The following is a 17,079-nucleotide window of genomic DNA, read 5'->3' as shown; positions in this document are numbered from 1 at the left end:
GATGCCCCTATACAAATTCAAAGGCAAGTGCGCCCGATCAGGAGGCTTGTAATGTCCTTATGGCGACCTCCTGGGCAGGATTCTTTAGCGCGATGTGATGGAGTGTGTGGTGGTGCAGTGCAGTGTAACTCGGTCGCGTTGCGATGCTAGAACCGTAAAGAGATATCACGTGATGCATACTTATTGAACATTGATGCAATATCTTGCTATGGCAGCTATCTATATTGTGGCAGTGTCCCTCGATTGATAGAAAGCAAATTGTTCAGCGATTTATATTGTGATTCAGGAGTGGAATGGGTGTTTCTGGTGCTTGATAAAAGAATAGCTACAGCTGCAGCTGCATCGCTGGGTGTATAAATACAAAAAAGAGCAGGTGTTTAATTAGTCCACCATTGGCAAGTTATCGAAAAAACACAATGGAATAATAACAAGTTTCCATCCAACGTCTAAGAATCAATCCCAACTACTACAAGTCAGTACATGCAGAAGGTGGGTTGGAGCTTCATTTGAATGACTTACCCAGTATCCTTCTGGCGGACAATGCCTCCATGGTTCCCGGTTTCCTTTCCCTTCAAAGATAATGTAAGTTTGAGTGCTGGGGGAAGGCCCTAAGCCAACGTAGAACTTACTGTCTTCTGGCCTTCCACCACCAACTTATCCAACTGGTAGAACTGGCTGATGATCGTTTGTCTCTGTGGCTATGTCAGTATATTATTCCCAAGATTTGGATCCGATGATTTGTAGGGCAGTGTGGTAGGGTGAGGACTCGTCGACTTTCAATATGCGGGGCTGAGGATAGATCCCCGATATCTGCCACCGATCGAGTTTCACCCCGAAAAAGCCATGTAACACCACTGACCTTCAGCATGCGCAAGCTCTTAAGTCCCTCCTGGATCAGTTCCTGTATCTGGCGTTCCTCTGTGGCGTTTTGGTGCTCGCGGAACGAATCCCTTGTCTTCCGACGAGCGTATTCACGGAAGTTGTAGTTGGAAAACTGTCCGGAATAGCGCAGAAGGGAGCGGAACTAATAAAAAGAGAAAGACGCTCGTTAGTTTGATGCTTTAAGGATAAACACAAGAGGTTGAAGCGCATATAAAGTCAAGAGGACATACCAAAGACCGTGCCTGGAAGGCAGTCTCACGGTGCAAGGACGCGACAGACATGATAGCTGAGGTTATGGTAATATTTTGAAAAGAATTCAGACGGTAATCAGAGCCAAAAAGCCGAAGGTGAGTAGTGCAAGACGCCTGCTTGGTCAACCCCAGGTTATCACTGATGCCGCCTTGGTCGCGTGGTCGCCACGGCGCTGCTGCGGCAAGAAGTGGTCCTAAGAGCTGCTGGGTTAGAGCGACCGTTCGTATTGCAATGGTCGAGATACCAGAGTGTAGTTCACGTACGTTGGGCGCAATGACTCGTATCAAAAACGCAATCGGAGGGTGGCGGTTCGATATTGCAAGAACAAAGATTCGGGGGAAATTAAATCGCACAGGAAGCGATGGGTTTGATCGATCGTAGCACAGTCTCTTACAACACAAGAGACACAGTGGGTTGAAGTATGCAAGAAAGAAGAAGAAGCGCAGAAATGGGAAATTCTTTTGGGTTCGGAGACGAATGACGGAGTTACCGGGGCCGAGCTCCTTTGCTCCACGTTTCTTCTGTATCTCAAGCTTTTGGGATTTTATTGGACTTATTGTTCAAGTCACTCGGTTTTGTGGATATTTGCATTGAATATCTGCTTCATTGGCCTTTGATCTTTTCTCCATGGCTCAAATACCCACGCCACCAGCGTCGCGACCGGGCTCAGAGGCGCCCGAAGTGAAGGTGAAGCCTATAACTTTGGAGGATTCAGTCCAATGTTTGGATACACTTCTTGAGAAATACTTGCATCTGCTTGATCGGCAGCAGAAACTACAGTCAAGCCTGGCAGGTCATCTATCGTCGGTATGACGCTGTCAATCATGGTTCATGAAATATGCTGAGACAAAGTAGGGGTTCTTTGCTCTCGCCCAGGCCAACTTCTCTAGTCCTCCTGGCCGTCGTTACGGTCCTGATTATTACGATGGGCGCATGAAAGCAACGAGAAAGATGTAACTTCACCTGCTGTTGTTGATTCCTGGCGCTTGTTAACTGGGCCAAATTGACAGATCAATCCAATCCGAACAAGACACGGAGAAACCCACGAACGATCCACAAGAGAAAGGGGATATCACTGTGCCACCTGATCCTGAATACACATTCTCCCTCAAAGCTACAACCAGTGATCCACTAGAGGAGGCTGATGGGGATAACGAGACCAAAGCTTCTTCTCCGGTCCAGAGTGGACATGAGGAAACCAGCCCGGCTGAGACGGCTAGCTCGGAACCCTCTGACACTGCAGAAACCGAAGTCACCCCTGTCGAGAAACCAGAGCCCGCTCCTAAGAAGTTTCGTTCTACTGATCCAATTCATTGGTATGGAATATTGGTCCCCCAGTCGCTGCGCAGGGCGCAGGATTCTTTCGCAAATGCGATAGACAATCAGGTGCCGGATTTGGCTAGTACAACGGTCGAAATGCGAGCGCTGGAACAGCAGATAAGCGAACTACGGGCTCGGCTGGAAATCGAATCCTCCGATGCGACCATGTTGTAATTATCCGTGACTTTGTCCGACATTGCACGGTTGATCAGTCGTCGCAAGGTCAAGTTGGTTGACAGGTCGCACAAAGCATTATATTGTTGCGGTTCCAAGGAGATCACCTTGTACGACCAGATGTGTTTAAAATTGGGAGTCGCAAATACCTCATATCCTCATATCTAAAAATGGGACTCAGACAACAATGTCCAATATCCTCATGACGAACTGTTCATGTGGAAGGGCCCAGATCAGGGCCACTGTGGATGCATAGACTCGAGCGGAGAAATATCTATCGTATAATAAATTATTCATTTAAAGGGGCTGTAAATGGCTGGCTAATACTAAGTAGGGTTAAGGTGTTTCAGTGCAAAGCCTGGTCTATCAAAGTACGGAGTTTATAGCCGCCCTGCACCTTTAATTTTTGCATTCAACGTCTTTTAGTCCCATGTACTATGGAGTCTATAAACCTATGGAGTATACAATATGCAATGCATGGATATAAATGTGCTATAACATATTCAATAACTCATTGAACAAGTTTCAAATTACTCAAGGGAGCCTTTATGTGAGACGTTAGCGTCCGGGACTAACACCAACCCCACTGATATAGTCGAGATGTGATTCGTCTACGGAGTAATTTGGCCGTCTCATGTTGAGGGGGTTGGCCTTTCATTCCATTTTTCCCTTCTTTTTGCTACAAAAGTACAATGCTGAAAAGCGACATGTGTACTATGCAGATCAGAAGGGGGTTGGAAGTATGCAGGATATATGGAGTACGTAGTCTTTGGATATATGCAACTTCGTACTCTTATACGACAGGGAAGTGCACGAAATCAAGGAAGAATAGATTAATCCGTGAGGTTTAGCCTTAATATACTTCCCGTTTGAGATGTGGACTAGCTTCCATGTCACCGCGTTAGCCCTGGGTCGTGTCAGATTCAATGCCTCTTTTCTCTCCTTTTTCCCACCTTTAGAAGAGCTTGAGGCTCTCCCCATTTGAATTGGTAGTCTACCCAGGTCAAAGACTGGGGCTAATCTATCCTTGAACGCCAGTTTGATACTAGCGGTTCCTCTCGTTTTCCCAGTCCCCTTTTTCAACGGTGAGTCTTCCGAATGCAACTCCACGATGACTTGAAGCTGGTCCTGACTGTTTTATACAGTGGCATTGAATGCCCTTCCATTCGTTTGCGATCTTGATCCTGTGGATCTCGCCTTGCTAGATCGTTCTCATTGCTTTATCCACTTCTACAATCTTGTAGACACTTGCTCAGTGGCCAGACCCCGGTTCTCTGGTTTCAATCCTTTTGATATCTTTTCATTCGTTTTTTTTTTCAGCTCGATCAAGGCATCGAGCAATCATTCATTATCATCCTCAATATTCGAGAGACAAGTCTCTCTTTTGGACAGCAGTACCACGCCACACTTCCTACACTGCGAGCCCTAACTTCTCGCGAGAGGCTAGCCATACTTCTCAATGAGCACTGACTTACCAAACTCCGGGCCCTCTGGCGAGCCTGCCAGGAAAGGATCCGTCAAACGGGCCAGGCAAATGCTAGATGCCGGCGTGCGTCCAGAAAGAGCCTCGCCACCCCAGATGGGACAACCTCCCGTCCCTAGGAATATCTCCCACCAGGCACAATGGCCTCTCCCTGATACAGGTCTCCCACCACACCCGGCCAATCAACATCCTAGGTATTTGGTTCGGCGTGGTCCTCCACCTCAGAGACCACCTCATCCGGGTGAAATGCCTTCGCCATCCATTTACTCAGAACGAGATAGCCGAGTTTCAGAAATGGGATTACCTCCCCGGTCCTCCTCACAACCTCAGCCTTCTGCGCTAGCGCAGTCTCACCGGCCGATAGATAATATCCCTGCCAGTCCCACCAGCACAATCGACCTGACTCCTCGAATATCGATCGCAACGGAAGATTTGTTCAGGCAATCTGTAGCCTCCGATTTGCCCCAATTTCCACCCACTTCTCTGCCAGCCGAGTCCGATCTTTCTCAGGATGAGCCTAGACACCGGACGGCAGGTCTTGTTGCACCGCTGAATTCGCGACGGCCCCCTCGGGCTCGTCGATCATCTGTTTCGCCCATTCCAGAAGAACTCGCCCACCCTCGCTTTACAAAATGCTCCGTCGCGTCGAGCCGAGCCATCCCAAGCTGGGGATCCGGTCCCGCTGAATCCGAGATTCTGGGAGCATACGACATAGATTCAGACGATGGCCAGCGCTCACCTGGCTTCCAAGAGGACGATACGAGGCTTGTCCGAAATGCCAGTATTGGAAAGCGAGGAAAGCCGACGATGCGTACCATTCTCAAGTCTAACCCTGTTTCCGTTGTAGACATGCCAGCACCTACTCAGGAGGAATCCGCCAAGGGAACAGCAGTGCGGTCTGTCGGGCTGGGAGCTGCTGCAAGCCAGGCGCCCCATATACCAAGCCAATTACGAAAGTCGTCTACTACATCGAGTGAACCACCGAAAGGCCTGAACTTAGAAAAACCCCCCTTGTCCACAAAGCATGAATCGCTCTCCTCCAATGTACAACTCGAAAAAGAGCTCGAGGCCTTCGGACAGCTGCCTACCGCCGCACCAACAATGAGTGACAAGAGGCCTGGCGGTCGCAAGCCTCCTGCTCTGAATATGCATGCGTTGCGGGATGCAGAGGCTCGTGGAAGTCTTTCCAGCTTATCTGATTTGATTCGGAGGGCGACAAAGCTCGCATCGAACCTGGATCATGGGAGAACCGCCAGCCGAGCCAATCTGGTTGGTGATGAGGCTGGGTTTAAAGGGATGGGTGAGTTTTTCGGATCCAGGCTATGTGGAAACCGAAAATAGTACTAACTGCTGTATGCTTAGGACACCGACCACGTAACTCTGGCTCTTTATCAGAAATGCTTGCCTCTTTTCCCCCGCCCGGTTTGGCGACACCCGAAGCGCGCGGATCAACCGCATCATGGCCCGTGTTCTTTGGACGCTCTAACTTGCGTAATGTCGAGCAGCTAAACTCGAACGACGACGACCCTAATGCTCCCCGACACAAGAAGACATGCTGTGGAATACCTCGGAAGATCTTCGTGCTCATCTGTGTCGTAATCTTCATCATCGTCATTCTGGCAGTTCTTCTCCCCGTGTTCCTTGTCGCCGTGCCCCGCGAGAATGCGAGCACGACCTGTGCTGAAAAGAACCCTTGTGAGAATGGAGGTGTGAGCGTCTCAGCCGGCACCCAATGCTCGTGCATATGTTCGAACGGTTATATCGGCTCACAGTGCACCGTTTTGGGTGATGGTAGCTGCACCACCGCCCTGATAAGTGACGGATCGAACGCGACCATGGGCAGTGCACTTCCTGTTCTGTTCGAGGAATCCAAGGAGAAATTCAACATCACCCTCGACCCAGTCACAATCATGGCTCTGTTCAACATGAACGACGTCACCTGCACGACCGAAAACGCGCTCGTAGCTTTCAGCGCTATCACAACCGACACAAGCAAGACCCGACGATCTGTGAAGTTAGTAGCCGACTCGATGCCATCCGTCTCGAAAACCGACCCAACACCAGTCCTAGCTGTCCGTTCCGAAGCCACCATGAACGGTATCCTATACGACGACTCGGAATCAAGCAAGACAGCCACGACCACGTCGGCACCCACTCAAACTGAGTCCGCGACGAGCGCCTCCGCTACCAAGGCTAGCTCTCAAACCACTGCCGCTGCCTCCACATCCACCGCGATCAGCGTTCCCGATACGGTTGTTGGGTTTTCTCGAATTGCGGTGTTGTACATTTTGCAGAAGACAGGCTCACTTGACACCGCTCTGTCCTCGGGGGAGGACATCGAAGAATACCTGGCCGATTCCTATGCGAACGCGACTCAGCCGGCCATGAAGGTAGGGGCGTTTGCTGTGGATTTCGAGAAATTGACCATCACGCTTCCCAATAGCACGGTGAAGGCGGAGTGAAAATATGTAGGGAGAGATGTATGTTGTATATAGTGTCCATAGTTTTAATATATCGGGTTATTGGCGTTCTATATTAATGGAATTCTAGCCGGATTTAGGGTTTTCAGATCACCCGGCCGATCTATTCCTAATTGGGGGATGGGATGTCGTGATTCCGCGCGGAGGTGACGTGCTTGGTCACATGACCTCAGCCTCTGCAGATGTGGCGTCGAGCTAAGCCGCTTTTGGACTTCCGGATAGCGTTAGGTATATCGGTTGTATACCAAGTGTACGTGTACTCCTACGTACTACGGGGTACAAGATCTTTCTTTAGAATCAAAGCCTCTATGATATCAGTCAGGGGTTCCGGGGGTGTGTATTGCCCCTGAAAATCTGACAATCTGAAACTGCAGTACGTACAATAGTTATACAACGTTGTAGATCGGTCTTCGGATGATCAGAATATCAGAATTATACCCTCATACTGCTGAAATAGGAAGACATATATGCTGTATAGTACTAATTATCTGAATAAAGCATTCAAAACAAGATAATAATAGCCCTAATAGCCCTAAGATCCATATAATATCCATAAGAACGACACAAACAACTTCCTGTACCCCGAAGCCAAGACTTCCACCGGGTCTCCACTTGTTGACGACTTCTGTTGGATGTGGATGGTGCAATCCACACCCCTCCATACTCGAAATTTCTTGATAACCAAGGCCTTTCCCTCTTTTCTTTTCTTGTACATTACTTCTCTTCATATTCCATCTTTCGTTCTTTATTATTCATTATGGCCAACGCCCCCCACGGTGGTGTCCTCAAGGACCTTCTCGCCCGCGATGCTCCCCGTCACGCCGAGCTCGCCGCCGAGGCCGAGACTCTCCCCGCTGTGACGCTCACCGAGCGCCAGCTGTGCGATCTCGAGCTGATCATGAACGGAGGTTTCTCTCCTCTGGAGGGTAAGTGCAATTGTTTATTCTCAGATTCAAATGACCTTTCTCTTTGAACATGCGCATAGACGACAATTACTAATTTTCATGCAGGTTTCATGAACCAGGCAGACTACGACCGGTATGTTTGATACAGATGATCCCATTGGAATGAGAAACCCCTCATTCTGCACGAAAATATACAACAGCAGCAGCTGACAATGTGCATAGTGTCTGTGAGGACAACCGCCTTGCCGATGGCAATGTGTTCTCTATGCCCATTACCCTCGACGCTAGCAAAAAGGTTATTGAAGAGAACAAGCTCCAAGCCGGTACTCGCATCACCCTACGTGACTTCCGTGACGACCGTAACTTGGCTATTCTCACCATTGACGACATTTACCACCCCGACAAGTGAGTTTTCCCTTTCTCTTTCACAATTTGCCGAAACCGGTCGCACTGTCGATCGTTATTTCTCCTCGGATACCCTGTTTTATCTTTATCATGACCGTTTGATGTCACAAAACTTCAATCCTTACCCAATGAGTCGATGTGGTTCGTGCTATAGTGGGGCTCGCTGACGCGGTTCTCCAATTTAGGACTAGAGAGGCTAAGCTTGTCTTCGGCGGTGACCCAGAGCACCCGGCTATCGTGTATTTGAACAACTCCGTCGAGGAGTTCTACATTGGTGGAAAGATCGAGGCTGTCAACAAGCTGAACCACTACGACTATGTCGCCCTCCGCTGTATGTTCAATTCCCCATCCCATTCTTGAATCTAGCTAATAATCCCTCCACAGACACCCCCGCAGAGTTGCGTGTCCACTTCGACAAACTGGGCTGGTCCCGCGTCGTCGCCTTCCAGACTCGTAACCCCATGCACCGTGCTCACCGTGAGCTGACTGTCCGCGCGGCTCGTTCCCGCCAAGCCAATGTCCTGATTCACCCCGTTGTCGGTCTGACCAAGCCCGGTGACATTGACCACTTCACCCGTGTCCGCGCATACGAGGCGCTCCTTCCCCGTTATCCCAACGGCATGGCCGTCCTGGGTCTCCTCGGTCTGGCCATGCGTATGGGTGGTCCCCGTGAGGCTATCTGGCACGCCATCATCCGCAAGAACCACGGTGCCACCCACTTCATTGTTGGTCGTGACCACGCCGGTCCTGGTTCCAACTCCAAGGGCGAGGATTTCTACGGTCCCTACGATGCTCAACACGCCGTCGAGAAGTACAAGGATGAGCTCGGCATCGAGGTTGTCGAATTCCAGATGGTTACCTACCTCCCCGATACCGACGAGTACCGCCCCGTTGACCAGGTCCCCGCTGGCGTCAAGACCCTCAACATCTCCGGTACCGAGCTCCGCCGTCGTCTGCGCTCCGGTGCCCATATTCCCGAGTGGTTCTCTTACCCAGAGGTTGTCAAAATTCTGCGCGAGTCCAACCCTCCTCGCGCCACCCAGGGTTTCACCATCTTCCTGACTGGCTACATGAACTCCGGCAAGGACGCTATCGCCCGTGCTTTGCAGGTCACCCTGAACCAGCAGGGTGGTCGCTCCGTCTCCCTGTTGCTGGGTGACACCGTCCGCCACGAGCTCTCCTCCGAGCTGGGCTTCACCCGCGAGGACCGCCACACCAACATCCAGCGCATTGCCTTCGTGGCCACCGAGCTGACCCGTGCCGGTGCCGCTGTCATCGCCTCCCCCATTGCTCCCTACGAGGAGTCCCGCAAGTTCGCGCGCGACGCCGTCTCCCAGGCTGGCTCCTTTTTCTTGGTGCACGTCGCCACTCCCCTCGAGTACTGCGAGAAGTCCGACAAGCGCGGCATCTACGATGCTGCCCGTCGTGGCGAGATCAAGGGCTTCACTGGTGTCGATGACCCCTACGAGACTCCTGAGAAGGCTGATCTCGTTGTCGACTTCTCCAAGCAGAGTGTGCGCAGCATTGTGCACGAAATCATTCTCATCTTGGAGAGCCAGGGCTTCCTGGAGCGTATTTAAAATTTCTCAGGTTGCGTGAGGCTTGTTGGAGTCGATTAATGTTTTGCCGCACATAGAACAAAGTGCTGGCTTTTAACTCGTGGGCTTTTTTTTTCTTCTATGGATTCCCCTGGTTTAGATAGTTTCAATTTGCCAATAGATTTGGTCTGATGATCTAACCTTTTACACTATATGATTTACTAGCTTGGATAGATGAGTAGTGTCATAGAATAGGGTGGTCAGAAGGCAGTTGTAGAATAGTCTTGCAATTTACAGCTCTTGGGGAAAAAGAAACATGGACAAATTACCAACAAATGCATCCAACTTGGAATGATATATGGGGTACTATATCTACACTTTATAGACTTCCAAGGTCTACAAGAGTATAGGAAGTCCAGAGGAAACCATGTTGAATTCAGAGGCATCTTACCCTGGCTATATCAGAATCTCTCACTTTCATAACCGTGACGCATAAATCAAGACCGAAGGAATCATGAAGCCATAGTAAATAAAACGCACAGGGAAATCGAAAGGAAGCAAAGGGGAGTGAAGGGGGAAGACACGATGTCAAGCAAGGGGACCATTGCCAACCCGAATTTTAGCCATAGAGAGAATAAATTACCAGAAAATTATCAAATAGAATAGAACGAATGGACCACTGGCAAGTATTAAGGTCAACAAAGAATACAGACCTAGGATTCCAGACAGCAAAGATGTGTTGTGCAAATAATTCGGTCCTTTCAAGCAAGTCCGTAACAGCAATAACGACCGTAGTCTGACCAGAGATCAATCATTTCCTTGCTCCCTTCACTGACTTCATAACACGGCGAGCCGCAGTTTTGACTCCCTTGCCAAATCTCCCTTTGCTAGTGCTCTTAGCCTTAGGAGCAGGCTTCTTAGCTTTGACGGGGCTCTGGGTAGGGGCCTTTTTCGCAGACTTGCGGGGAGGAGCCCCAGAGCCTTTGGAAGCAGCAGCGAGGATTTGCTTCTTAGTCTCAGTAGAAGGCCTCTTGAGTTGGGATGTTCTCTTGGGAGAAGCCGGGGGTTCCTTGGCTGCTCTGTTAGACCGGGAAGAGCGAACAGTGGCCTTCATCCGGCCTGTAGCTTTCACGGTTGGTAGCTTGACGTTGGTCTTCGACTTGACAGTGGTTGTGCTTTTGGCTTTTGCCGTTGTCTTGGTCGTTTTCTTCCCACAAACGGTAGCCATGGCCTTTTTCACGCCGGCCTTGATGGCTTTGGACTTGGTCATCTTGCGCTTTTTACCTTGATGGGAGTCGTCGCTTTCGACTTCTTCTGAGACCTTTCGCTTCTTATCGACGGCCTTTTTTGTAGTTGCCTGCTGAATTCCCTCGGCCTTTCGTTTCTCGAGTTCTTTGGCACGTTGCTGCTTATCCTTTAGTCGGGGACCAAGGAAGCCTCGACAGTTCGCTGATCCACAGCGGCATTGTTGAACATTCTTGCTAGAGTAAGGACTGGTATAGTGTTAGCGCATGGTCAAGTGGCTTGATATGCATGTAATACGCACTCAAAGTTGTAGTCATAACTCAATTCCTCCCCTGTCGAGACTCCTCGATCCCCAGCGAAAAGTGCCATGCGTGGCTTGCCACCGACAGTCCACTTCTCCATACGGCAGTTTGGCTCACAGGCATGGTTAACAAAGCGAGCAATAGACCCGCGAGTAGCATCAATGATCATATTTTGATCAAAATACATGAGATAGTAACACTAGTTCACGATGTCAGTAAGTAGTAAAGCACCGACAGAAAGGGCACGTACTTCATTGTTTTTGTATACTGTTCTCATCCTCCTCTCGCACTCAAGCTGGGTAAGAATCTCGCCGGTGTATTCCACGATAATCTGGTTGGGCTCGAAGGAACGATTGCTGCGAACGCCATACCCGCGATCTGCTGTCTTGATAACTTCGACTCCAATGTTATACTTGCCCCCGGCCTTGGTCCGGTGCTTAAGGCCCTCGAAATTTCGGTTACCGCACTCGGGACCCAGCCTGCAGTTACCATTGTCACACTCGTAGAACATATAGCGGTTCTGGCAGTTATCATCACAGCCAGTGTCTTCGGTACACATACAAGTAGACAGCTCGAGTTTTTTGTTCGCTTTCCAGAAGCTTCCGGCATCACCAACAAAAACATCTAGACTGTCTGTTAGTCCTCGCTTCACGATGTGGGATACTCGTCACTCACTCTTGTTAGTCTTGCGCCACTCATCAGGTTTAGGCTGGCCAGGTGGTAGTGGTGAAAAGATATCAAACGGCAGCAGGTAGTCCCGTCCAGTCTTCAAAAGCCGAGCACCTTTGAACATCGGCATAGGAAGGATGGTGCGATGCATGGGACCGGTTCCAGTTTTCTTCGAATTCTTACTCCGACGCTGCTTAGGAGGCGAGTCTGAGGGTTCCTGTCCTGTATAGAGGCCATGTGATAGCCATATCTTGCGCCTAGGTCGCGACGAAGCAGGCACAGCCGGTTCCTCTTCAGAACTATCCTGATCCTGGAGTTTGGACAAGTCGCTCTCAGATACCCGACGCTTCTTCGATGCTGGCTCGTTGACTGTCGAAAGAGCCGTTTCATCTTTCGACGGGACAATATTGCGAGATCGGAGACTGCTACGCCGATCGAGATCCTTGTCTGCCTGGCTTCTCGTGCGCTTTCCCAGTATGCTGCTGGCCCGGTCGACCAAATCTGAAGCCTTACTCATTAAATCGAAGCGACCTGACCGTCGTAGAGATTTGCGCGGAGAGGTTCGGGATGAGACTAGTTCGGCCGTGGCCGTTCCTTCGTCTTCGACCAATTCCTTCCCCACACGGTTTCGTAGCGTCCGCTGCTGAAGCGCCGTATTCATATCCTCAGATTGCAAGCCCTGGGAAGACCTCGAGACAGGTGTATCGGGGGCCATAGTGTTGTCGGCCGCAGTATCATCGTTGACTGGGGTTCCGCTCCGCAAGGAAGATTCCATTACTGCAATACTGTGGCGTAGAGAAGAGTGCGAGCGTTTCGCCTTGGCAAGGCTGTCGACGTAGGCCTCGCTAGATGAGGCTGCGGCTTCCTCGTTCTCAGGTGTGTCCTCCAGTGGCTCACTCGGCCGCGACGATGCGCGAGTAACCCGTGTTGACCTTCGCCGTCCTGCGGATGTTTCGTCGGTCAGCGCGTTCTCGTTGTTGCTTGAAGTCTCCGAGCGGCTGTTTTCAGGCGTCAATAGTTGCTCTGGCACGTCGAGGCTCATGTTGTCTTCGGTAGGCTCGTGAGCCTGGGCATCGGGAGCCGCGGACGCGGTTGATCGGGACGTTCGTGGCGCCATTTTCGAGAGGATGGGATAACAAGAAGGACAATTCCACCTGGAACCGCCCTTTCTCTATCGATGTAGAACAACTGCCGCGTTTGGTCAAACTGGTTGGGGTAATACCAGGGGAAGATGGTGGATCGAAGAGGATCAGCTTCCCGCGCCGCGCTTCTTATCAATTTAGGGCGAGAGTCTGACGCGTGCAACAACCCTTTCGAGCACTCCAATCGTAGAATGTCCCAACGTACAAGAATATTACCGCAATAAGAAGAATAAGAAAAGCAAGGGATAAGGGAGAAGGGAAGAGTAAGCATCTTCCAGGGCTTACAATGCTAGATCTTGTGCCGAATGCCGAAATCGCTCCCTCTCGCCCCCACATGAACATGAGAGAATCTATGCCTGGGATGATATGGATATATGGATTGTTATTCTAGCCGTGACATACACTGGATGATATCAAATGTCCAAGCAAAGGTGAATATATAGTCCTAATAGGACATGGAAAGTAAAGGCTAATTCTGGATAGGGTTACCTATTCCCAGGTATGTAGTCACAACAAGTAACAGCATATAACAGGATAAGAAATAGATCGTCATGGATCAGTAGAATGAGAGAATTATGTCTGCGCTAGGTATAGCAAATCGAACAAAGAGGGATGGGGACAAGAAGGGTATGTGTAATGTAGTGATTAGAAAGTGATAGATGCCCTGGTATGAGTAAGAACAGTAATAATTGGGAAGCAAAAAAGAGGAAATCATAAATATCATCTTCACAGATCGTAGCCGTCGAAACAAGGCCGACAGGCAAAAAAACGACTTTTTGTTTTAATCCTGTTGGGGACCAACTTGTTCCATCTCAATGCCTTGGGACTCGACATCCGGGACGCGATATTTGCTCTTTTGAGAGTCTAAGCGTTGGTCACCGTCTTCATACCGCTGCTTGAATTGCATGTAGGTGGGAGGGCGAGGACGCCCAAGAACAGCAATCCAATTCCTGAGGATGTTTCCTTGGGTGAATGGTCGGTGTCGGTCAGTCTTGGCAAACTTGTGCGAGTTGAGATATTCTCTGGTAGTTTCGCCACGGCCAACTAGGAAAAGATGATATGCCCAAAGCGATGTAGGGTATGGCACTGCAACCAACCCATATATCACCATGGCCCATGGGACTCTCCATTTAGAGATTGCAGCCCCGAATGATATGCTCTCCCGAGACCTGTAGACCAATATATGTGCCAGACTAGCACCGATCAAAAAGAGAGCCAAGAGGGTTGAAGAGCTGACGAAAGTGAAGAAATAACGATAATTCCGGCGACCAACACAATTGTTGAGCCACACGCAGTGATGGTCGAGGGTTTCCACACAGTTGTTGCAGACACGGCAGTGATAGCAGCGAGGAGGCCGCCAGATATTACATGTCTTGCAGTATTTCACAGGCACGTCCATGGCAGCTACATCGGAAGTAGCAAGCTTGACCATGACCCAGTCATTTGTCGGCGGACCAGGCGCCAGAGGATCGTCCGAAGAATGTGGTTGAGGCATAGGGTGTACATTTCGAGGCATGATCTGGGGGTATCATGTTAGCAATCACCAAACCCAATCAGGAGCGAGTCACTTACTCCAGGGTCGACAACGGACGCATGAACAAATGACGAGAAACACACGTAGAAAATGTAAGCGAACACTATGGGAATGGCAGGAGAGATATTATGCCACAGCCAGGGAGCCCTGATTTCAGAGATTAGCTATTGGCCCAGTGGTCACATTAAGCGAATTCACATACGAGAAGCCAAAGAACAATGCCGATGGTACCACGATTAGAAGCCCTGTTGCAATATTGACAGGCTTGTCTCTCGAGTTCTGGAACCGCCCTCCGCCGCAGAAGAATGTGTTGCCAAGGAAGTACTGGTAATTCTTGCCCAAATTCGTTTTTTGTAGAGGGGGTTTTTTCAGGTCAATGGAACCCGGAGAGGAGCCAGCGGAAGAAAGATGTTCGTGGCCTTGATGAGCCCGAGAATCGTGGTTGTGTCCGGCACCCCTATTTTGCAATGATAGGAATGAAAGAGGTGATTTCGGCGGTGCCTCCTGCACGGCATTCCCTGTATAGTTGGCACCCAGGTTGAGACGCTGGGGCTTCTCCTTTTGATCTCGGTCCCGCAGCAGTCGGACGCTTTCACCCAAACTACGGATGGTTGTGTTACCGGCAGGGCTAGCGTTGGAGGTGTTGCGGTCTGGAATGATAGAATCTGTGAACTCTGTTCCCCGAGACGGAGGAGCTTCCATATCAGCCGGAAGCTGAGAGACTTGCGGGGCTGTGCTAGTATTAGAGATTAAGCTCCTCCTGTTCTGGCTTCCATGCTCCGTCCAGTCGTCGGTGGATGAAATCGTCCCTTTAGTCGCAGGGCGTGTTCCTCGGTGTGCCTGCAATCGTTGCGAGCTCATGGGCCGGAAAAAACCCTGTGCCGTCAGGGACGGTATATGCGTTCTACTCAAACGACTGCCCGAGCTACCAGGCCTGCTGGTCACCTGGCTGGGTGCATTGATGGAGTTCCGCACTGGAGGAGGAGCACGCCTGGAGGTAACAGAGAACCGCGACTGGGTAGGTGATGTGTAAGATGGTGTTCGCTCTCCATCTTCATCTGTCACTCGGGACGAAATTCCGCCAACAGAGGGAGGGCGAGGAATCCCTAGTACATGTTGCGGTATCGATCCTTGGTTTGTGTCGCCAGCCTCTGGACGATCTGCGGAGTTTTCCATGGCCATGAAAGGATGTGAATATTAAAATTTGCTAGATGTAAATGCACGCTATCATATTGTGTTCCTAATTGGCAACGGCGAAGGGATGGGAGCGAATTGCGGTGTAACGTAGGCAGCTAATATCGACGGGATACGGTGAGCAGCGCGCGGAGCTGAGAAAGGAGTGACGATGGAGCCGAGACAATGTCTAACTAATGAGCGAAGTGAATAGACGGATTAATCAAGGTCCTATAATCCCATTAGGCTCAAATTAACAAACGCGCCGCAAAGCCGGGGCCAAGACAGAGCCCCTGATGGAAAGAACCGGAACACCATACCTCAAGGCATAAACAGCGATCGAGAGGCCAAACAAATCGTCAAGGCCAATTACATCACAGAATCAACACCGAATGATCGTACATGCGTCAGCAAGTCAGATAACTTGAACCATAGAATATCAACCAACAGGAAGCTCGAAAGTCGTGACCCATAGTTATTGCTTGAACCGGTGCTGACTCAGCGTCACCTGATATTCCGGCAACATCATTCGACGTTCATGATTCTCTCCCACTACCCCGTCTCCAGTTCTCTGCCCACGAATTATCCTTCCAACGCACGCTCGAATTGCTGCAACCATGTCCTCAATTGCTGCTCTGGCTACCCGCCGGGCTCTGACCCGCCAGTCCCTCCTCCGCGCTCCCCCGCGCCGCTTCAGCTCCGCCAAGGTCGAGGAGGCCAACCTCGAAAAGGCCGGCAAGCGTGATCCCGAGCTCTACGTACGGATCCCACGGAGCCATTGAACCATGCTCGATCTTTCGTCCTAACTGCAGTACTTCTAGGTCCTTCTCGGTGTCATGTCTGGTGCTTTCCTGATTGCCGGATGGTGAGCATCCCTCCCGAAATTGCCCTACAATGCCTCGTGCCCTGGGTCGCCCCATTTCCGCCACTGTGACGTCGGCACTTCTTTGGCGTTTTACCTAACCTACCTATCACTCTCAATGGCGCATGCACATACAATAAGCACAACGGTCGCTAATCAGTTTGGTATTCGCGATAATATAGGTACTTCGGCCGCAAGCCCACCTCCGTGACCTCTGAGAGCAACGTTCGCATTGGCGAGAGTGCCATGCCCTGGCAGGGCCAGTCCGAGGATGGCAAGGTCTACAAGTACCAGTACCACCCTCACGGCGACAAGAACCAGCCCCTCCGTGCTGCCCCCAGCGCCATGAACACTGTCATTGTTCCCAATGTCACCCTGCCCGAGGTATGAATTCGCTGATACTTCTTATTTATGCCATACGTTGGATCACTTCAGAACTTGTTGAAAGTGTCATGTGTGATCGCGTTGCTGTTTTGGTAGTAAATGCTGACATTAGCTTCTTTCTAATAGGACCTCCACGAGCGTTTCAACAAGTACGGCAAGGAGGAGTGGGACTACTAAACGGCTATTGATTAGCCACAAGAAGTGCCTTAAGAAGTCGAATGAAGCGAACCGCCGCTTCCCGCGGCCGGCTGCTGTACACTAAGACCGGGGAGAGGAGAGGGCTGCGTGAACTTGCCATTTGGATAGCAAGAGATTTGTGCATAGTATCC

The 17,079-nt window shown here is 50.4% G+C and overlaps 7 protein-coding genes across 7 annotated transcripts; 4 read left to right on the top strand and 3 right to left on the bottom strand.

Moving 5' to 3' along the window:
* Nucleotides 1-515: 515 nt before the first annotated feature.
* Nucleotides 516-1,163, bottom strand: N7518_003398 (LYR motif-containing protein; the record flags this gene model as incomplete). Its single annotated transcript, XM_057184325.1, has 4 exons — nt 516-569; nt 630-692; nt 860-1,024; nt 1,113-1,163. The coding sequence occupies 4 exons, from the start codon at nt 1,161-1,163 to the stop codon at nt 516-518; spliced, it is 333 nt and encodes a 110-aa protein (XP_057045775.1).
* Nucleotides 1,164-1,761: 598 nt separating this feature from the next.
* N7518_003397 (uncharacterized protein) lies at nt 1,762-2,628 on the top strand (the record flags this gene model as incomplete). Its single annotated transcript, XM_057184324.1, has 3 exons — nt 1,762-1,941; nt 1,990-2,087; nt 2,145-2,628. The coding sequence occupies 3 exons, from the start codon at nt 1,762-1,764 to the stop codon at nt 2,626-2,628; spliced, it is 762 nt and encodes a 253-aa protein (XP_057045774.1).
* Nucleotides 2,629-4,087: 1,459 nt separating this feature from the next.
* Nucleotides 4,088-6,573, top strand: N7518_003396 (uncharacterized protein; the record flags this gene model as incomplete). The annotated part of the gene is made up of 2 exons (XM_057184323.1): nt 4,088-5,411; nt 5,474-6,573. The coding sequence occupies 2 exons, from the start codon at nt 4,088-4,090 to the stop codon at nt 6,571-6,573; spliced, it is 2,424 nt and encodes an 807-aa protein (XP_057045773.1).
* A 775-nt stretch (nt 6,574-7,348) lies between these two features.
* On the top strand, nt 7,349-9,481 carry sC (sulfate adenylyltransferase; the record flags this gene model as incomplete). Its single annotated transcript, XM_057184322.1, has 5 exons — nt 7,349-7,517; nt 7,602-7,629; nt 7,719-7,901; nt 8,087-8,232; nt 8,286-9,481. The coding sequence occupies 5 exons, from the start codon at nt 7,349-7,351 to the stop codon at nt 9,479-9,481; spliced, it is 1,722 nt and encodes a 573-aa protein (XP_057045772.1).
* Nucleotides 9,482-10,250: 769 nt separating this feature from the next.
* N7518_003394 (putative histone-lysine N-methyltransferase (Ash1)) lies at nt 10,251-12,772 on the bottom strand (the record flags this gene model as incomplete). The annotated part of the gene is made up of 4 exons (XM_057184321.1): nt 10,251-10,932; nt 10,986-11,185; nt 11,237-11,610; nt 11,662-12,772. 4 exons carry the CDS (start codon nt 12,770-12,772, stop codon nt 10,251-10,253), a joined length of 2,367 nt encoding a protein of 788 aa, XP_057045771.1.
* Nucleotides 12,773-13,578: 806 nt separating this feature from the next.
* On the bottom strand, nt 13,579-15,507 carry erf2 (palmitoyltransferase ERF2; the record flags this gene model as incomplete). Its single annotated transcript, XM_057184320.1, has 3 exons — nt 13,579-14,316; nt 14,370-14,478; nt 14,534-15,507. 3 exons carry the CDS (start codon nt 15,505-15,507, stop codon nt 13,579-13,581), a joined length of 1,821 nt encoding a protein of 606 aa, XP_057045770.1.
* A 614-nt stretch (nt 15,508-16,121) lies between these two features.
* Nucleotides 16,122-16,927, top strand: N7518_003392 (uncharacterized protein; the record flags this gene model as incomplete). Its single annotated transcript, XM_057184319.1, has 4 exons — nt 16,122-16,262; nt 16,326-16,369; nt 16,549-16,750; nt 16,877-16,927. The coding sequence occupies 4 exons, from the start codon at nt 16,122-16,124 to the stop codon at nt 16,925-16,927; spliced, it is 438 nt and encodes a 145-aa protein (XP_057045769.1).
* Between the last annotated feature and the right edge of the window lie 152 nt (nt 16,928-17,079).

The sequence above is a fragment of the Penicillium psychrosexuale genome (assembly GCF_028828465.1).
Source record: "Penicillium psychrosexuale strain IBT 29551 chromosome Unknown utg000002l, whole genome shotgun sequence".
NCBI lineage: Eukaryota > Fungi > Ascomycota > Eurotiomycetes > Eurotiales > Aspergillaceae > Penicillium > Penicillium psychrosexuale.
Note: the sequence above shows the minus strand (reverse complement) of the source record. Positions and strands in the feature narration are given on the sequence as shown.